The following is a 21,320-nucleotide window of genomic DNA, read 5'->3' as shown; positions in this document are numbered from 1 at the left end:
CCCTACATGCTTATCATAATTCAACGGTTTAGTGAGAGGATCTGCGATGTTATCATCTGTCGCAATCTTGTCAATCACTATCTCTTCTTGCTCCACGTAATCACGGATCAGGTGAGCTTTCCGATGTACATGTCTAGACTTGTTGCTAGACTTTGGCTCCTTAGCCTTGAAGATGGCACCTCTATTATCACAATAGATGGTGATCGGGTCATTCGAACTAGGAACTCCCGAAAGCCCTTGCAAGAATTGACGCATCCATATCGCTTCCTTTGCTGCCTCTAAAGCGGCATAGTACTCGGATTCAGTAGTAGAATCTGCTACAACACTCTGTTGGGAACTCTTCCAGCTGACCGCAGCACCATTAAGAGTGAAGACGAGCCCGGACTGAGATTTTGAATCATCTCGATCCGTTTGGAAGCTAGCATCTGCGTAACCGGTTGCGCATAGCTTAGTATCGCCTCCATAAGTCAATACCCAATCCTTAGTCCTCCGTAGGTACTTGAGGATGTTTTTAACAGCTATCCAGTGTGTTTCACCTGGAGTCTTTTGGTACCGACTCGTCATACTCATTGCATATGCCACGTCTGGACGTGTGCATATCATGGCATACATGATCGATCCTATTGCAGATGCATAAAGAACACGACTCATGCGCTCAATCCCTTCAGGCGTCGTGGGTGATTGAGACTTGCTCAACTGCATCCCAGTCGTCATAGGAAGGTTCCCCTTCTTGGAGTTAGTCATGTTGAACCTCTCAAGAACCTTATCCAAATAAGACTCCTGACTAAGTGATAACGTCCGTCGTGATCTATCTCGGTAGATACGGATTCCCAAAATGCGCTGTGCCTCACCCAGATCTTTCATCTGGAAATGGTTCTTCAACCATTCTTTAACCGAAGATAGGAGAGGAATGTCATTCCCAATCAAGAGTATGTCATCGACATACAATATCAAGAATATAATCTTTCTCCCACTCGACTTGATATATAAGCATGGTTCTTCGACCGATCGAGTGAAACCATACTCTTTTATCACTTGGTCGAAACGATGATTCCAACTCCGAGAAGCTTGCTTAAGTCCATAAATGGAACGCTTAAGCTTGCATACTTTCTTAGGATGCTCAGGATCTATGAAACCTTCGGGTTGCACCATGTACAACTATTCCTCCAAATAACCGTTTAAGAAGGCGGTTTTCACATCCATTTGCCAAATTTCATAGTCATGAAATGCAGCAATCGCTAAGATTATCCGAATGTAACGTAGCATGACTATAGGTGCAAAAATCTCATCATAATGCAATCTGTGCACTTGAGTGAAACCTTTTGCCACAAGTCGTGCCTTATAGGTATCTGGTTGCGCGTTTACAGAACGCTTTATTTTGTAAAGCCATTTGCACTGTAGAGGTTTCACCTTATTAGGTAAATCAACTAGATCCCATACGTTATTCTCATACATGGAGTCCATCTCGGATTGCATGGCTTCGAGCCATAGCTTTGAGTCGGAACATGCCATAACACCTTTATAGGTAGCGGGTTCATTACTCTCTAGGAGTAAAACGTCATTCTCCTCGACCATACCAATGTATCTATCCGGAGGATGAGAGACTCTACCCGACTTCCTAGGTTCCTCAGGAATATTAACCGTATCATCTGTTGGAGGAACCACTTCCTCCATCCGTTTCTCGGTCGTTGGTTCTGGAATCTCCGACAGCTCGAAGGTTCTATTACTCGACTTGTTCTCGAGAAATTCTTTCTCTAAGAACGTCGCACTAGCCGCAACAAAAACTCGATGTTCGGCAGGCGAATAGAAGTAATGACCAAATGTTCCTTTTTGATAACCTATAAAGTATGTCTTGACCGATCGCGGGCCGAGCTTATCCTCGTGTCTCCACTTGACATAAGCCTCGCAGCCCCAAACCCGAATAAAGGACAAGTTAGGGACCGTTCCCTTCCACATTTCATATGGAGTCTTGTCGACAGCTTTAGACGGACTTTGGTTAAGTATAAGAGCGGCTGACAAAAGAGCATAACCCCATAATGAATCAGGCACTACCGTGTGACTCATCATGGATCGAACAATATCAAGTAAGGTTCGATTTCTCCGTTCGGACACACCATTTAATTGAGGTGTTCCAGGTGAAGTTAACTGTAGAGCGATTCCACAGACTTTAAGGTGTTGATCAAACTCATTTGAAAGATATTCGCCACCCCGATCTGAACAGGGTGCTTTAACCTTTCTGCCCAGTTGGTTCTGTACCCTGTACTCGTATTCCTTGAATTTCTCAAAGGATTCACTTTTATCCATATGTAGAAAAATCGAATGCGGGAATAGTCCCATTATCGACGAGTTTCTTCACGCGTTTCTCATTTATGTGTCCCATTCGACAATGCCATAGATAGGTTTGATCTTTGTCACCAAACTTTAATTTCTTATTATTCACGTGTAATACATCCGTGGTTTGGTCTAAGATATAAATTCCATTCATGGAAACTGCTTTGCCATAGATCATTTCTTTAAAAGAGAAAATACAGCTATTATCCTTTATTGAAAATGCAAAACCGTCTTTAGCCAGTACGGAAATAGAAATAATGTTCTTAGATAAACTGGGTACATAGTAACAGTTATTTAAAGATAACTCAAAACCACTAGGGAGTTGGATTACATATGTTCCCTTCGAGGCAGCAACAACTCTTACTCCATTCCCGACTCGCAGGTCCACATCACCTTTTTCGAGAGGTATGATGTTCTTTAGGCCCTGCAAATGATTACACAGATGAGAACCACAACCAGTATCAAGTACCCAAGATCCGAAACTTGCATGGTTAATCTCAATCATATGAATATAAGATGACATACCAACAGGAACGACGCGGCCTGCTTTGATGTCCTCACGGTAGACGAGACAGTTCCTCCTCCAATGTCCAGTCTTGTGACAATGGTGGCACTCTATGTCACCGCCCTTGCTCTTTGCTTTGCCTTGTGAGCCACTAGTCTCACCAGGCCCACTCTTACCGTTTCCTGGCTTCTTAAACTTTGGCTTACCTACAGCTAGGTCGCCATGAGCCTTGCCCTTACCCTTACCTTTGTTGTAAATCGTGAGAACATCCTGCTTCACGCTCCTACTCAATTTCATATCCTTCTCGGTCTGTACGAGAAGGGAGTGTAGCTCATGAGGACTCTTTTTCAAGTCATTCATATAGTAGTTCGCCCTGAAAAGGGCAAAACCATCGTGAAGAGAATGAAGCATTCGGTCAATGACAATGCTCTCACTGATTTTACAATTCAGTGCCTCCAGCTTCTCGACATTCTCAATCATGTGAAGAATGTGTGGGCTAACTGGTTGGCCCTTCTGGAGTTTTGCATCAAAGAAGCGACAGGTATGCTCATATGTAACGATTCTCGGTGCCTTTGAGAACTCGTTAGTGAGCGTGGTGAAAATATTGTTTGCACCTTGGGCAATGAAGCGTCTCTGCAAATTGGTTTCCATTGCAAAGATGAGTACGTTCTTTATCGCACCCACTTCCATAACGAAATTACTATAAGCGAGTGACTCGTTAGCTCCTGCATTTGGGCCTGGGTTGACCGGTATTGGCTCAGTTAAATACTTGAGCTTACCTTCAAATATGGCAGCATTCCGTAGTGCCGCCTCCCAGTCCGCAAAGTTGGACCCATCATTCTTCAGTCGCGTGGACTGATTCATTTGGTCCATGAATATTTTTAGCCAGGACGAACGATCTAGTGTGGCCTAGGCATTGGGATTGCGTTATTTTCAGCCATTTGTTGTAACAGTATTATCGAAAATAATCGTGTTCTACACTGCGAAAGAAGAATAAAAATAATAAGCATGTGCATCGTTTTGATTTTAAGTCTAATGAACTAATGTCATAACGCGAAGACTCAAAACATTTATACAATTGACCTCCCTCAAGAATTATATAAATGATCCCAAGACTCAATTCTCTGTAAATTGATAAGCTAACCTTTTAGCTAATTCTACCGTTAGAATTCTTGGTCGATAAATTTCTGTAAATTCTATCTTTAGTCCATCATAATTACGAGAAACTCTTCGGACTATGATGTTGAGGTAAACTAAGTCAACACAACTACTTACCCAACGTAGAAGGGGTCATATTAGGCCTACCGACGAAGAAGGGATTCATAGATGTTTGCCCTTATAAAGACTAATCTCAATTTCCGTTTTAGAGGAAGATCCCATCAACTTTATTTTAATTCATTTTAAGTGAACTAATATCTAGCATGCGAGAATGAATAAACTAAGGTGATGGCTTAATAAGATCGTGACATCGTATGTCCATGAAAACTAACATACAACCTATATGAGTCAATTTTCATGCATTTTAGTAGTAGGTGGTTTGGTTTTAGGCGGAATATGATGCATAAACTAACATGTGAATGAAAAACAATAGAATGAAAAACGTAAAAACAGTAAAAGTCCTAGTGTGGCCTATCCTATCAAAATGAACAATAAATACAAGTTTGGAATCAATCCTAGGACCCGAGAAGCTTGTCTTGATGTTCCATCTTGATCCATGTAGCGGGAGTGAGCTCCAATCTCCATCTTTAGTCTTCTTAGAAATTACAATAAATAAAATTACATAATAAACCTATTTATTACAATCTAATTTCAAAACCCAAAACTAAAATTAAAGGAGATTCGAGATCTCATAATTACATAAAAAATCATGTTTCCTTCATTACGAAAACATAATTTGACTAAGGCCACACTAAGTATTACAATTTACAACCGATTGCAAAATTAAATACGTAAATAAAATTCATTCATTCGATTCATTCAATCAAAATTAAAAGGCATCAACTAAAATTAAATTAAACATACATGACACAATTCCTTAATTATGTTGATTAATTTATCCAAACCACCTATTTAAATCAAATTAAGTGACAATTCCTCAATTAATCACATTAATTTCATTCTTAATCCATATTAAACTTGTAATATGAATTCAATCCGTTAAAATTTTAAACTGATTTAAAATAATTCAGTATCTTATAATTGTGAACCGTTTCACAATAACTAATTAGCCAAAACAAACAAAACAAAATCCTCCTTTTTTTTTTATAAGTCTCGGCTGAACTCAAAAGAATTTTTTTTTTTAAATTAATTTCAGCACGGCTGAAAAAAAAACAGAAAACAAAAAAAACTTTCTTTTCATACGGTAAAAAAAATGAATCACCCCGTGAAACCATCTCGGTTTTTCAGCAAAACCCGTAAACAATTTTTTTTTATTATTATCAGCCATGAACAGTAGCAGAAGCAAAAAAATTATGGTAAAAAAAAAAACAAAAACCCTAATTGCCTTTTTTTTTCTTTCTTTTTGCGGCAAAATGCCCTAAAACAAGATTTGATGACAAAATTGTTTACATTTGCTATTAGAACATGATTAGCATATGAAATAATAAACATGATTAATTTATATGCCAAAAACTATATAGCAAAAACATTCTTTTTATCATAAACATGACGATTCCATTTAACTTTAACTTAATCTGCATTAAATCAAAACTACCAATTCTTCATATGACAATTTTAACTGATTAAAACAATAATATGAAAAATAAAATGAAAAAATATCATTAAACTAAAAGGAAAAAAAACGGCTGAAAAAAAAACATCTCGGCACAAAAAAAATTCTGCCGAACCAAAATTTTTTCGAAACCCTAAATAATTTTCGAAAATCCTCATTGTTTACATACAATTTTACGAAAATCATCAAAATTTAAAAATCGTGGCCTATTCTCTGATACCACTTGTGGGAAATAATCTGTATACTTCCCTTATTATGCAAGGATTATAACGATTTTAATAGTGATGATAAATAGTCATAAAATAAGAATACATAAACAAAATAAAGGATTCAGAATTAACCTTCGGTCCTAGCAAAATTGGCCTAAGAACAATATCAAAATAGATATTCGCCTATTGGTTGCACCCAAGACGATATGAGATATGCCCTACTGATTGTGCTAGAATCGATCTAAAATTTTCTGTAAAATTTAGTTGTTTTTGTGTTTTTCTGATGAGAGAGCAGGCTAGGTCAAGAAAAAGAATTAAGGTAGAATAATTCTCTCCCTTTCTTTCTTATAATGACCGAAAATTAGGAAGAATAAATCTTTCCTAATTTCGGCCCATCTGACCGAAATAAGGAGTATAATCTCCTTATTTTTGGTCTTTCCAAAAATGTATAAAATGTGTTAAATTGTCATCTAGTGAGGATCGAACCCCTGACCTCTGGGTTTGTGTACCCTCACTATTACCAATATGACACATTCATCTTGTTGATATTAAATATAACTGATTACATTTAATTACGAATTAACAGATTAATTCGTCCAAGCTAACATTACATACATTTAATTAAATATAACTTATTATATTTATTTTACGAATTGATGATTAATTGTCTCAACTAATATTATTTAATTTTCATTAAATAATTATCTCATCAACACATTGACTAACTTTTTAGTCATATTGGGCATCAATGTGATTATATTTCTATAACCACATTTCTCAATACACATCCTATAGGTGTGACCTTTAGGGACCAGTTGATCACCGCCATCTGTATGATAATAACGTCAAACTTTCTAGCAAGCCAACCGTTATTAGGTAAACGTTAATCAACTGATTAAATATACAAAGTATACCCTTGTGAACCTGTAAGAGATTTACAAATGTTATCACACTAATTTGTGGAGGACACAAACTCCAACAGTGTGTGTGTGTGTGAGAGAGAGAGAGAGAGAGAGAGAGAGAGAGAGAGAGAGAGAAAGAGAGAGAGAGAGAGAAAGAGAGAGACAGAAGGCGAGAAGTAGATGGAGTGAGCGATGAGAGAAGAAGATGCACGTGACATTTTTCTTTTCATTTTCTTTTCTACCATATGTTAGTTTTTTGTGGATGGGGATAAGGAGTAGAACAAATTTGTAGGACAAATTTGTGGGATAGGTGATTCGGAATGATCCTATACACATTGTGTAAGTGTATCACACAAAATAATATCTTGAACAAGAACGTGTTTAGATTTAGGAAAGCAAGGAAATTACATAAAGACCTAAAGCAATTAGAAGTTAAAACATTGTCCCCTGCTTTCTCATTGAATCACCCAAACTCCTCTTTGCATTAGAAAATCATCGCCTACCATCGATTAATCTATCCTTGTCATCAACTTTCGTATTTCCTTCCTCAAGGTAATATTTCTTTGTTTATTAATCTAGTTTTACCCTGCAATTTCGGAAGACCTGCTGTCGGGTCATTTCGGGTCGGGTCACTTTCGAGTGTGGGTCATTTTCGGTCGGATCGCTTTCGAGTTAATCGTAAAACTCTTTGGTTAGTACTTTTTTTATTAAAAAATATTATTTTGAAATTTACTATTTATTAGGTACGATTGTAACCAATGAAATTTTATTTATATATATTAATATGACTTATTACTTTTTTTTGGGTTCATTTTGGGTCACTTCGACTAAATAAGGAAGTTACCATTTGTGACACCCCTAGATTTCTACAAAAAGAAAATTCAAATTTTGCAGCGGAAAAAAGCGATGTTTAAAAACTTTGATATTGAAAACCGCAGAGTCATTATACAAACCAAATAGTTGGGTTTTAATAAAGCTTTTATACAAAATACCACTTAACATGATGAGCAGGATCTTAATCCCTAACTAAAACTCACTTATAAAAACTATGTACAATTCTAAACTACAACGAGGAAGGTCAATCGTTTTAAATACAATGCTCGCTAGCTCACACGTCTTCACCCCCAAGAAGCAACACTATCACTTGTCATTCATGTAAACATGAACGCCACAGTTAGTGGGGAGTAACTCTAGGTTCTCCCAACCACATTATATCAAAATGAACATAACAAAGAACTCAAATAAGCAAACACATTAAAGAAGATGCACATAACTTGAATTATAATAAACATGGTATCATTCATGTTATCATAATAAGAGAAAGCAAGATAGAATTATAAATAAGCATATCATAGGTATATTCTAATAAAGTGAAGTAAAGGAAAGAACATAGACACGGTTAATTAATCACAAGCACGAATTTCAATAACATATGACATGCAACCATCCAAATTATACAAGACCTTTAGTACTCTTAGATTCAAGGAGTGTCTGACATATGCAAAACATTCACTAACAAGACATAATAACACCCGACTCATTCCTCTTAGTAGGATGATAATATATACGGTCCTAGTCTAAATCTAGTCAGACTCTCGGGATAAACGTCTCCTGATTCGACATGCGATAAACGTCTCTCATCCAAGACTCGAAACATGGCACACAGACCGTAACCAAAGGTCGAGTAACCCTAATTGGAAACATGGAACACAGTCCGTAACCAAAGGTCTGAAGAAGGCGGAAGAGTAATCCTCAATCCGGAAACATGGCACACAAAGCGTAACCAAAGGTCCGAAAGGAGGGCGGCATAATAAGACAACTCGAAACATGGCACACATACCGTAGCCAAAGGTCTAGCGACACCTAATTCGGAACCATGGCACACATACTGTAACCAAAGGTCCAAGAAAGGTTTCTAAATCGGAAACATAGCACACATAGCCTAACCAAAGGTCCGAATAAGATAATGTGAAGTGTCTAGTTAAATGCTATACATAAAGTCCATGGCAATACGACTCAACACAATCAAATGCGTAAAATAAGAATTTCATACTTTAACTTGGTAAAGAATCGACAATGAACAAGTAAGAACCCGAATGTGAAGTATACAATACCATTCATTCTTTTATAGCATGAATAAACATTATGTTTCATATATACATGTTACTTAAGCATAGTATAAACAAACGATAGCAAATGAGTTAACTAATGTGAAACACGAGGCAAAACGTAAACAAACCAAGACCAACATTTAACATATGAATGGGACATAGGAAAGGTGATCCAATGATAAAAAAGTACCAACACACCATACACAACCATTAGTACCAAGGTTAATTAGCATAACCAACAAACACCCAAAACCCCAATTCAAAACAAGAAGTTTAGAACTCGATTACAATAAGGGTCAACTTCAAACGATTATAACTCAAGTTCTATAAATTAAAATGAGGTGAAACCAATTGGAGGTAATAGCTTATCCTCTTACGGTTTGAACGGTAGGTCATAAGTCCAAAATAGACAAGAAATAAGAGAGATATGACCATTTTAGGAAAATGCGATTGTGTAAGAAATTTCACCATTCGTTAATCTTTACCAAAAATCAAGTTTTTCCATCTGGTGAAATTCTCACCCACCTGGTGAAATTTCACCCCTCGTAAATAAGAACCATTTTTCTCATAGAAACTTCACCAATTGAATAAGAACATGTAATTAACAAGAAATTTCACATGTATACTTGAGAGGGAAATCAATAGTTTACATATTCAAGCAACCAACTTACCCAATTATTCTAAAATCAAAAGTTTACATACTCTAAACAGCGAATTATACTCAAATTATTCTTAAATCAAATATATCCAAACTAACAACTTCATGATGATTAAACACAAATATTAAGCATGAACAAGATGGTTTACTCACTAATTCATCCATGTAAACACTCATGTAACCCAAAAGATTGGAAATTTCTTCAAACAACCATAAGATGGTTTTACATACAAACTCATTCAACAACAAACATGTGAAACGAATAAAAATTGAAAATTTAACATATATATGAACAAACTACAACATATAAACACACAAATTGACATAATGTCGAGCAACCTATCACTGTTATCTTATTAGCTTCCTAATATTTTAGAGAACCCTCTAACTTGTAAGGATCAACTTCCAAGTCAACTAATCCTTCTCCTAAACATAAGAAAACACAATTTAAGAGTAAGAACCGAAAATTAATAAGGGGTACCGAATGGAAAACGGGTTGGCAGCCCTACATATGGAGGAAAGTCGGTTCCTTTCTTACCTAGAAAGATGGGGAAAAGAAAGTAGAAGATTTTGGCTCAACAAACAATTGATTCGGATGAGAAATGAATGAGTTAAGAAGTTTTGAAGTTTGTGAGGTGAATTGTATGAAAAATGGTGGTTGAGATGTGTTTAGGTGGTTGAAGGAATGATGAAAAATTGAGGGAGAAAGAGGGTTTTAGGGTTTTAGTACATGGATTTGGGTGGAGGGAAAAGAATAAGAGTAAGGCCCATAGGTCGTCTTAGGCCCAAACACTTAAGTTGAGTCGATTTACCTTAAAAAATAAGTCATACAAAACATTTTTGTAGAAATGGGTTTAAAATATAAATAGAGTAATAAAATAGCAGATTAAATTATAAATGTTAAAACGGAAATTTCGCGGGTGTTACTGTAATACCTCAGATATTTGAGTTGTTGAGTACTCTATCGAGTAGGACTTACTCTGTCGAGTAAGTTTTGGTTGTGCCCTGGAAAGTGTTCTGCTTCATAGTTACACGATCGAGTAGGGGCAATTCGACCGAGTAGCGGAAGTTACACGATTGAGTAAGGTGGGTTTTACAGTTTTTCGGCGGGGTTTGATAGTAATGCGTGAAGAGCTATATAAATTGATTTCGATAGTTTAGTTTTACTTTTACTTTTATTCTCTAAACTTTTTACAAAATAAAACAACAATGTTCTTCATCTTAACTCTTTCACTACAAGAAAAAGGCTTATTTGCAACGGAATAATTGCAACGGATGGTAAAAGTAGTAGCTAAACATCTCATGCGACGGATATTTTTATATTTGCGACGGATATTAAATTATGCGACGGAATTGCGAACATTTGCAACAGATATGCGTCACATCTATTTCCCCGCCTAATAATTCAAGGGCGCGGGAATTTATGCAACGTATTTTGCGATGCCTATTCGTCGCATATGAATTTAACATAGAAAAATAGAATTCCCGAGATACCCACCCCCTTTCATCAAAGGCAAAACAGAATTGATGAATACATAATTCACTCCCAAATAATATAATTCACTCCTAAATTATAATTCACAAACTATAAAAAACCTGACCACCGCTTCACCACCACAGCCGTTGTTCACCAGAGTCACCACTACCACCGGTATCCTCTTTCTCTTCTTTTCTCATTCCCATCTTCCCCTCGTTTCTCCTTTTCTTCTTTTATTTTTCAATCCTTTTTTCTGTTCTCCAGTCATCACCGTTGCTGCATGCTGGGGACTTGAACATTGCCGATGACCACCATCCTTACAGCCATCTTTCTCACCCTCGACGGTGAATCTCATCCCCTCTTCTTTTATTCGGCTGTTTTGATTTATTGTTAATTAGGGTTTGATTTTATAGCTTTATTATCATTGATTGATTTAGGATGTTTGATTGATGAATTTGGATGCTTGTTTACTGGAATTTGGTTAGGGTTTGATTTAATTAGCCATTGTTTATGTTTTAATTGAAATTTTTGGTAGAGTTATAGTATCAGTTTATGACATTTGGTTTGGTGTTGAGGAACATCAGTATGTTTGTGCTCGTGACTGTAATGAGTATTTCAGCTTAGTAAAAGAGTTTGTATTAGGTGACATTTAGTGTGAGGAATAGTGCTCACAATTAGGGATGTCACTCGGATGGATTTAGGTGGGTCACGCCCTGCACCCGTCCCAGTTGGGGAGTGATCCCAATTCACAATCAAATGGTGTACCAAAATATGGACTGTAGGACAGCTGTTGTAGTTATAGGCCATAGAATGTTGTTTGTGTCATTCTTAGGACAACATATGGTTAGTTGTAAAGACATATAAAGTCGGTTCTCTTTAAGCTTATTCGATAAATGATGCCCATGTCCAATTCGAAGATGATCCACAGTAGTCGTCTTTTTGGGTTTCTTTTATATCATCGCATGTGTTAACTTAGTCATATAGCAATTGGGGAACTCAGTCTGATACAGGCCAACTCTATGCACAAGTTTTTGTTGTTGATATAAAAGTACTGTTTGCGGCCTCATATTTTGAGTCATATTCTCAGAAAACACGTTCTTTCACTCTCTTATATTAGCCATTGTTTATAGATTAATTGAAATTTTTGGTTAGGGCCTGTGAATTGAACAAAATATTGGTCAACATGGATTTGTCTGATTCATCTAGTTTTACACCATTCTGCATTGATTAAGGGCCTATAACTGAAACTTTTTTAATTATTTCGAATATATGGCTGCTGTATAGACTCAAAATTTCCAAGATTGACGTTTTTTTGGTGAATGTTTCGCTATTATATGGTTTTGAATTTGTCGGGTAATGGTCTAGTATTCTTTATTGAATGGAATGAGACTAAAGTGACTCTTATTCGGCTATTTTTTTATGCAATTTTAGACCTTTTTCTTTAAAGAACAAGTTTTTGTGTTTATCTTGCAAAAAAACTGTTTGGGTAATTCTAGTTAGATTGTTAGGAACTTAAGCTTACGACTTATTTTAGTGTACTTCACATTTTCACAACTGAGAGGTCTTTAATGAAATATATTTTCCATGAGGTAACTTTTCTGACACCTCTATCTTGCAACATAAAGTGACTCTTATTCGGCATTAATCTTTTCTGAGTCTATACAACAGCCATGTATTCTAGTGTACACCATTAGAGATTTTATCGGTTCTAAAACTGTTATTCAGGTTATTCATCTTTCTTACCATGTTGTTACTTCCGCTTTAAATAGCTGCTTGTCTTGAGTGTAATTTGTGAATTTCTTTTGTATAAATATTTGGTTAGGGTTTGTTTCAAAGTTCAGTCCCTTATCTTGAGTGTAATTTATGAATTTCTTTTGTATAAATATTTGTAGATTTCAAATGAAGAGAGTAGAGCGTAAGTGGATGTACGAGAGAGTGGATGCTAATAAAAAACTTAGGGTTGAATATGTAAATGGTGTAATGGAATTTATTAATTGCGCTAAGGGACAAACTGAATATATAACCAACAATAAAATTCGCTGTCCTTGTAAAAAATGCACCAATTTGTACTATTAAGTGAATTGGAGGTGAAGAAACATCTTTCGTTAAAGGTATTTTGCGAGAATTACTATGATTGGGTGTGTCATGGGGAAGAGTATCCACCAGAAGAAGAACCAATTATAGAGCCTAATAACCCTTATCAAGAGATGGTGAATCATGCCTTACATGATAATATTGAACAAATAATGGAGGAAGCCCTTAATGTTGAAGAAGTCGACGAATCTCTAAACCCTAAAGTGACTGCTTTTTTTGAGATGTTAAAAAAAGCAGAAGAATCTGTGTATGAAGGGAGTAAGATGTCTTTGTTGCAATCAGCGACGCAGTTATTGACTTTGAAATGTGAGTTCAATATGCCGCATAAGTGTGTAGATGGTTTCCCGTCATATATTGGGGATATGATTCCTAGTAATAATTGTATGACTCAAAGTTTTTATGAGACAAAAAAAGTGCTTAAAGCTCTCCAGCTTCCCCATGAGAAGATTCATGCATGTCCTATTGGCTGTATGCTTTTTTGGAATGATGATCATCAACTTGATCAATACAAGAAGTGTGGTCGAGATAGATACAAATCTAAATCTAATTCAAATGGAAAGCGAGTACCCCAAAACCCATTACATTATTTCCCGATAGGACCAAGGCTCCAAAGACTTTATGCAACTAAACATATTGCGGGATAAATGAGATGGCACTACGAGAACTCTCGTGCCAATGGGATAATGTCTCATCCAAGTGACGGAGAGGCTTGGAAGCACTTTGATAAACAACATCCTGATTTTGCAAGTGTGCCTCGAAATGTCCGACTCGGGCTGTGCACTGATGGGTTTTCAGCATTTAACCAATTTGGAAGGCCGTACTCATGTTGGCCGGTAATGTTGACCCCATATAACTTGCCTCCTTGGTTGTGTATGAAGAAACAATTCATTTTTTTTGTCGTTGATTATACCCGGTCCCAAGAATCCTAAGAAAAACTTAGATGTATATTTGGAACCATTGATTCAAGAGTTGAAAGATTTGTGGGAAAATAGGCGGTTTACATACGATGTGTCCAGGAAGCAAAATTTTGATATGAGAGCTGCACTTTTGTGGACAATCAACGATGTTCCTGCATATGGCATGTTATCTGGTTGGACTACAGCGGGTCAGCATGCATGTCCATATTGTAGGGTTGATGAATCCAAGTCGTTTTGGCTTACACATAGTAAAAAGTGGAGTTGGTTTGATTGTCATAGACAATTCTTATTGCATAATCATGTTTTTCGGAAAGATAACAAACATTTTCGAAAGGATAGACCCGTGGAGGCTGACATCGCTTCTTCTAGACTAACGGGTGACCAAATTTGGGAACTTGTTCAATATTTACCTTCTATTGTTGATGCAACTGATGAGTAGTTGTTGAAGTTGAAAAGGAAAAAGGGAAGGCTGGTGGAAGAGAAGTATATTTTGGGATCTTCCATATTGGAAGACTTTGTTAATTCGACATAATTTAGATGTGATGCATATTGAAAAGAATTTCTTTGAACAACTGATTCACACGATTATGGATGTGAAAAATAAAACAAGCTTTAAACCGAATGCACTAAAAGACTTGAAATTAGTTTGCAAGTCCCATCGGAAAGGAGATATGTTTGTTCTTAAAAAGGAACAGAAGCGGGTACTCTATAACTGGATATGCAATCTGAAGTTTCCGGATGGATATGCTTCTAATTTGAGTAGGTGTGTAGAACCTAAAGGACATAAGGCTACATAGCATGAAAAGTCATGATTGTCATGTATTTATGGAACGTCTACTACCTGTTGCTCTAAAGCATTTGCTTCCAGAGTGAATGGTGTGCGATAACTGAGATTAGCCAATTTTTTCGAGACGTGTGTGCATCAACTCTTAAATTGATAACATGACACGTCTACAAAGTAATATTGCTGAGATATTATGCAAATTAGAGAAGATATTTACACCATCTTTTTTAATTCCATGGAACATCTACCGGTTCACTTGCCTTATGAAGTCAAAGTCGGTGGACCTGTACAATATAGATGGATGTACCCATTTGAAAGGTAATCATTAACACCTACATTTTCATTTATTAGGTAAATGCAACAATAATTTAAACTCTTATATACAATTATTAACTGGTAGGTTTCTAAATCATTTGAAACGAAAAATTGGTAACAAAGCTAGGGTCGAAGGTTCTATATGCAATGCTTATTTACTTGAAGAAATCTCAAATTTTTGTTCTCTCTACTTTGAGAAGCATATAGACACAAAAGCAAAACAACTCGATGTTTGTGTCGAACATCAGACTGATTCAACTGATTCAAATTTGCCAGAACTTTTTCAAGATCATATGGGAAAAACCTCAGGAAAGTGTGAGATCAAGTATCTTGATGACAAAGAATATCAATGTGCTCACATGTACATTTTATGTAATTGTGAGAAATTGAATCCTTATGAAATGTAAGTGAAATAATTGATTTCAAACTTTTAAATTTCATGTTATAACTAAACTTACTAATTATATAGTGATTAAAATGATAAATTCATTGTGTTATCATGAAGTTTGAGGAATTTATAAGGAAACAAAATCCTCATCTATCTGTCGATGATATGCGGAATAATTTGAAAAAGAATTTGCGCAATGGCTACGAAATGAAGTAAGTGAATGCTTCAACAAAAGGTTATTTTACAATAGCCTTAATAATTTAATAAACATAAAATTTTAAAATCTTTAGGTGAATGACGATGATACCATGACTGATGATCTAATAATAGCTTTAGCAATGGACTCGTCAAGAGAAGTAAGAACATGGAAACGCTAGTCTATCAATGGTTATAACTTCCGAGCTTTCAAAGATGGGAAAGTTGTATCCAAATCAACGTTAAACAATGGGGTATGTGTTAGGTCAACTGCAGGAGCTGGCTATTGCGGAACCCTTGATGAAGTTATTGAGCTGACTTATACCGGTGATCAAGGAAGTTACGTGACTATATTGTTTAAGTGTGATTGGTTAGACAATTCTGATAGAGGTATGGCGATTCACGAACGATATAAGCTTGTAGATGTCAATCTTAAGCGAAAATATGCAAAATATGATCCATTAGTGCTGGCATATCAAGTGGAGCAAGTTTGTTATATTTCTTATCCAAACACAAAAAGAGACAAGGATCAATGGTCAGCTGTATTTAAAACTAAAGCTAGATCTCATATTGACGCTCCAGTGGATGAACGGATCTTTCAAGAAGATGTATTCACTATGCTGCCAGCATTATCAACAATAGAAGATGATGATGATGAAGAATATGATGTAGTAGTATTGGAGCAAGTAGGATATACATATGAGGAGGAGGAAGAGAAGGAGGAGGAGGAGGAGGAGGAGGAGGAGGAGGAGGAGGAGGAGGAGGGGAAGGAGGAGGAGGAGGACAAATAGGACAAAGATGAAGAGGAGGAGGAGGACAAAGAAAAGGAGGGGACCGAGGAAGAAGCAGATGAAGAACTTTTCCCGGATAGTGATAGTGATGACAATGCTGATATTAATAATGATAGTGACAATGATGATGATGTTGTTTAGTATTGTTCAAAGAATTTTATGATTTTCTACGGTTTCCTCTTGTACAACCTTTGTTTCCTTTTGAGCTTTGCATAAGTTGTGATGTTAGACTTGTTGAACTCTTTACTCATTTTCTTGTTTTCTTATTTATGTCTGAAGTCTGACACTAATTGAGAATATTCTGCATTATTTATGTCTGAAGTCTGACACTCATTGATATTTAATGATTTTGTTAAACATTTGTATGGTTTTTAGTTGGTAAATAATGGCAGAGTCAAGACGAAGAAAAGGTAGTAGCTCCAACCAACAAAGATCAGGTGATGAAGATGACGAGGTCTCAGAATCACTAACGAAAACGTTAAGGATATCCATCGAGTACAAGTGGTGAGTGAAATGGGCTAAGTTCCATCTAAAATTGTTTTCATATACAAATGAACCGACTGCCTTTTGGGATATGCATTTGAATTTGTCATCTAAATGTTCTTAGTCATTTTTTGAGCTACTAGTAGTATAGTAAGTGAGATCGACCATCCCTGGAACTAGCCTGGAACTGGCCTGGCCCTGCCACCCTCGAGGCCTGATTCAATGTTGCAGACTGAGCAGGACCCCCTTGAGACGACCCCGCCTGCCTTAAACTGGGCTCTAGCCACCTCTAAGCAAAGTTCATAAAGTTAGAGTACATTATAATTGTAAGACCAGGAACAATTAAATTTCGTTTTTGCTTCTTTAATACATACATAATTTATTTGTAACAACAAACAGTTTTGAACATCCGGAGGTTTCGAAGTTAGTGACAAAAACAGTGAAAGGTAATTATCATGAGCATGGGCCAAATTGGACTGACAGTAAACCTGCCCGACGAGAACAATATTGGAATTGGTTTAAGGTAAACATCTACTTTTATTTGAATTAGATTTTGGGCAAACAAATGTTAAATAATTATGTAAATTAAAGTATAACTGTTTTATATTTTTGAATAAACAGAGCCAAGTGGATTATCCTAAAGATGAAGAAGATCAAGTTAGACGGGGTTTTACCAGTTGCTTCAAAACAAGGCTAAGGAACATGGTTAGTCGGGCTGCCAAAAAGCAGCCAAAATGGATGGGTGATGCACTCCATGCCTAATTGTTGCGTGATAGATAATCCGATAAAGGAAAAAAAAAAACAGCACAAGCACAGGCCAATCGCAAATCAAATGCAGAGGAAGGTGGAAAAGCTTTGGGAACTCATACCATGGGGTGAATGAATTCTCTCCAAGTGATGGAGAAATTAGTAAGTAGCAAATTTATCTTAATAAGTTCAATAAACTATGTAACAATTGTGATTTTTTTCATTGTTTTTATGTTTGTGTTTTCTGTTAACATGTGTAGGCTAATGGTGGAGATTACCCACCTGCAATTGAGATATTGAAAGCGACAAAAAAGAAGAAGAAAGGAGGATATGTTTCAAAGAAAGCTGAAGATTTCGCTGTAAGTTATGATTTTATTATTGTGAGACTTCTCCCTGCTGGTTGTCTTTGATTTCAGCCCCTGGTTGTCTTTGATTTCAGCCAAAGAGATATCCCATTTACGATTCTAGTCTTCCGCCCCCTAAATTTCTTTTGTTTCATGTTGATGATTAATTAATTTGGAAGCGGGCAATGTAGCAAATAAGCCCTAAAAGTTCAATTGAGAGAAGAAATAGAAATACAAATACAAATACCCTTTGGTTTGGTTTAAGTGGATATAACTTATACGTGTGATCTACCATTCACATTCTCCCACGTTGGAATGCTTACACGTTTCTATACAAATCTTTGTTACCATTGGTGAAATTATGCTAATTTTGTCAGGTCTCCATATAATACTATTTGAAAAGTTTTACGTTAAACTTGGAGGAGGTTTTGAAGGGGGTAAGGGTTGTGCCGGTGATACACTGACTGGGGATATAGCTAGTGCTTGAGCTTTTGCTATTTCTACGACAAGTGAAAGGCTGAATAACATGCAAATCCATTGCATGCTTGAAATTTTGTCGTTTGTGTAGTGAGCCGACAGATCAAAAGGATGAAGGTGATTTATAAAGATAGGAGGAAGAGGGTATTTCTTAAGAAATGAAAGGGTGTTTGGTGAATGAAGGGCACAGGTAAACATCTAATGGTTGGTACATCTCATCAAGTGATTTAGCATGTTATGATTATGTAACAAGTTTACTTTCTAAACATCAGTTATTTTACAACTCTCACTCTTCTTGGTTGATATGGGGATGAAATCATGGTTCTGAATAGCGGTTTCAGTTCTGACCCGAATTGCATTTTATGAGCTACTGGTGGCCGTGGTGGGTGATTTCAGTGGTATTTCACTATTACTTGTATCGATTTTATATATATAATGGCCTAGGATTAGTCGTTTTGGCAAAAAAAAAAAGTAACATCATTACAGGTCGAGTATTGAACGATATTTAATGTCAATTGAACTAATGGTAGTGATTACCATATAATAATGTTGTTGTGTTCTCAAGTCTAATTAGTTGCTGGTGCATGCTTTTAAGAAACAAACAACAAGATTTGCTAGGTCTCCATACAATACTATTTGAAAATTTTTATGTTAAATTTGGAGGAGGTTTTGGTTTTCTAATTTTACTCGTCTATCCCCAAGTAATGTGATATATTATTGGCACAACATAAGTTACGAGTTTATATACTTTTCTAGTGTAATAATTCTGCTTATGTTTCAGGAATCAGTTGAGGCTGAAATTAGTGCCCTTGAATCTCAAGGGGTAACTAATATCAATAAAGATAAAGTATATCTTGAAAAATGCGGCTTTAATAAGAAGGGGTTAGTTTTTGGTGTTGGTTCTGCACTCGTGCATTACTTTGATCGCCCGGCCACAGGAAGTAGGGAGCCCAACCATGCCGCCCTGAATTATTCGCCCGGAATAATTCCTCGGCTTCTGAGCAAGAATGCCGAAGCTGAGCGTCGTAACAAAGAGCTCCAAGACAGAGTACAAAGAATGGAGGCGTTTTTACAAGCAAAATTTGGGTCTACCTTTGACCCAAATTGTAATATCGACCAGTTCCATACTCAAGAGAACTTCAATGATGATGATAGTGGAAATGGCGACTTTACATCAATCCCAACTAATTAGTGACATCGGAAATGTTCGTCTAAGAACATATATATGTTATATTATGTATGAATTTAAGGATGTTTTCTATGTATATACACTTTTTAATTTACTAAATGACTAATTCGACAAACATTTACAAGTTGTTCTTATATTGTTGGCTCCTTTAAGTTTACTGTTTGATAAAATATAGGAGGAAAAGGGATGCTAAAACGAAGTAGCTATCTAATCCTGTATTTGTTTTTGCAACGGAAATGACAGGTCGACCACATTTAAGCAACTGCTATTTCGTTGCAAAATTTACAGTTCCGTTGCAAAAAACTATGCGACGAACTTCCGTTGCAGAATTTGTCATTTGCAACGACAGTTAAGCGATGTACCTCTTTGCGACTACTGTCCATTGCAAAATGTATTTAAGCGACGGATTAAGGCCTTTTTGCAACGGACTAGTCCGTCACAAAGATGCCTTTTTCTTGTAGTGTTTGCTATCAAATCAAGGGCTAGGGTTCTCGGATTTCGGAGATCATCATACCTTTATGATCGTCATCTTGTGGGTAAGATCTTTGTAATACTACGGTTTTCTGTATTGTTGTGTAATTGATACGGTGGTTATTTACCAAAAATAATACCTAAATATAACTAACAGAAGCCAGTGATAAGTAAGGTTGATCTCCACAGGGAGGCAAGGTATATATCTGAAAGTCCGTCTATCTAAGTCACAAATGGGGGTTTTTAAACTTGGTTTCTAAAACTACTAAAGATTAAAGGCAACAGCAATAAAGTGAGAAATTAAGATAAATGTGATCAGATAAAAGAGAGTATGTCAGGATTTCGGTTCACCATGGCAGTTATCGACTCAGTTGCAAATAGCCTAGACAATCTACTGTGAGAAGGGCAAGGGAAACGTCCTTCCGGTCCGCTATCCACCCTAGAATTCCACTAACTTAACTTCCGTCCTCATTACGGTAATCTACTGTTCATAGCAGGTCTGTTTTTTCCAATCTTCCGATCCAGGAACAAAGTTAACCAAATTAATGTTATTTAGAAGCGTGCACTCAACTAAATATGTGTTACAATTATATTGCTATAGGGACAGACTCTCACATGTAAATCGTCTAGACTATTTACTAAATCATCACAATTCTACCCTGGATCCCCTAATCCTAACGTAGGGAAGTTAGCTACTCATGTTTTTAATGTAATCAACAATAATAACAAAAGCATGCTAATGGAAAACATGATTAAGGAATAACAATCAAGCATAAATTAGACAAAGGCAAGAGTAATAATAAGAGAACAAGAAATTAAAGTAAATAGAGTATTGAGATTAAGGAGAAAGGAATGATTACAATCTAATAGAATCTGGCGTAAAGAACAATCCACCAAAGTAAGAGCAAAGTTAAGAGATTAAGCAGTAAAGAGTGTTTAAAGATATGAAGAGAGATTAAGTAGAAAGTAAGAAGTGTTTTATGACCTAATTACGACTCCCTTATATAGGGGAGCGAAAATTAACATAAACCTATCACAGATTACTAAAACCCGTGTAACACAGCATTCTACTCGATCGAGTACTTTCAGACTACTCGATCGAGGTCTTCTCCAGCAAATCTACTCGATCGAGCACTTTAGGCTCTCGATCGAGTAACTCCATAAAAGCACATTTCGATCGAGCATAATAACCACTCGATCG

The 21,320-nt window shown here is 36.3% G+C and overlaps 1 protein-coding gene across 1 annotated transcript; it reads left to right on the top strand.

Annotated features, from left to right (window-relative positions):
- The first annotated feature begins 10,980 nt into the window (after window positions 1–10,980).
- LOC141630072 (uncharacterized) lies at window positions 10,981–19,754 on the top strand. Its single transcript, XM_074442952.1, has 7 exons — window positions 10,981–11,098; window positions 11,189–11,268; window positions 16,784–16,912; window positions 17,291–17,414; window positions 17,513–17,800; window positions 17,899–17,997; window positions 18,360–19,754. The coding sequence occupies exons 3-5, from the start codon at window positions 16,794–16,796 to the stop codon at window positions 17,651–17,653; spliced, it is 384 nt and encodes a 127-aa protein (XP_074299053.1). The 5' UTR covers window positions 10,981–11,098; window positions 11,189–11,268; window positions 16,784–16,793; the 3' UTR covers window positions 17,654–17,800; window positions 17,899–17,997; window positions 18,360–19,754.
- The last annotated feature ends 1,566 nt before the right edge of the window (window positions 19,755–21,320 follow it).

The sequence above is a fragment of the Silene latifolia genome, chromosome 2 (assembly GCF_048544455.1).
Source record: "Silene latifolia isolate original U9 population chromosome 2, ASM4854445v1, whole genome shotgun sequence".
Lineage (NCBI taxonomy): Eukaryota > Viridiplantae > Streptophyta > Magnoliopsida > Caryophyllales > Caryophyllaceae > Silene > Silene latifolia.
The sequence above is the reverse complement of the archived record's forward strand: the minus strand, read 5'-3'. Positions and strand labels throughout refer to the sequence as shown.

Coding starts and splice junctions, on each gene's coding strand:
- LOC141630072 (XM_074442952.1), top strand. CDS start 16,794: ATGGCAGAGTCAAGACGAAGAAAAGGTAGTAGCTCCAACCAACAAAGA. Junction 16,913..17,290: donor ATATCCATCGAGTACAAGTG/GTGAGTGAAATG, acceptor AACAACAAACAG/TTTTGAACATCCGGAGGTTT. Junction 17,415..17,512: donor AATATTGGAATTGGTTTAAG/GTAAACATCTAC, acceptor TTGAATAAACAG/AGCCAAGTGGATTATCCTAA.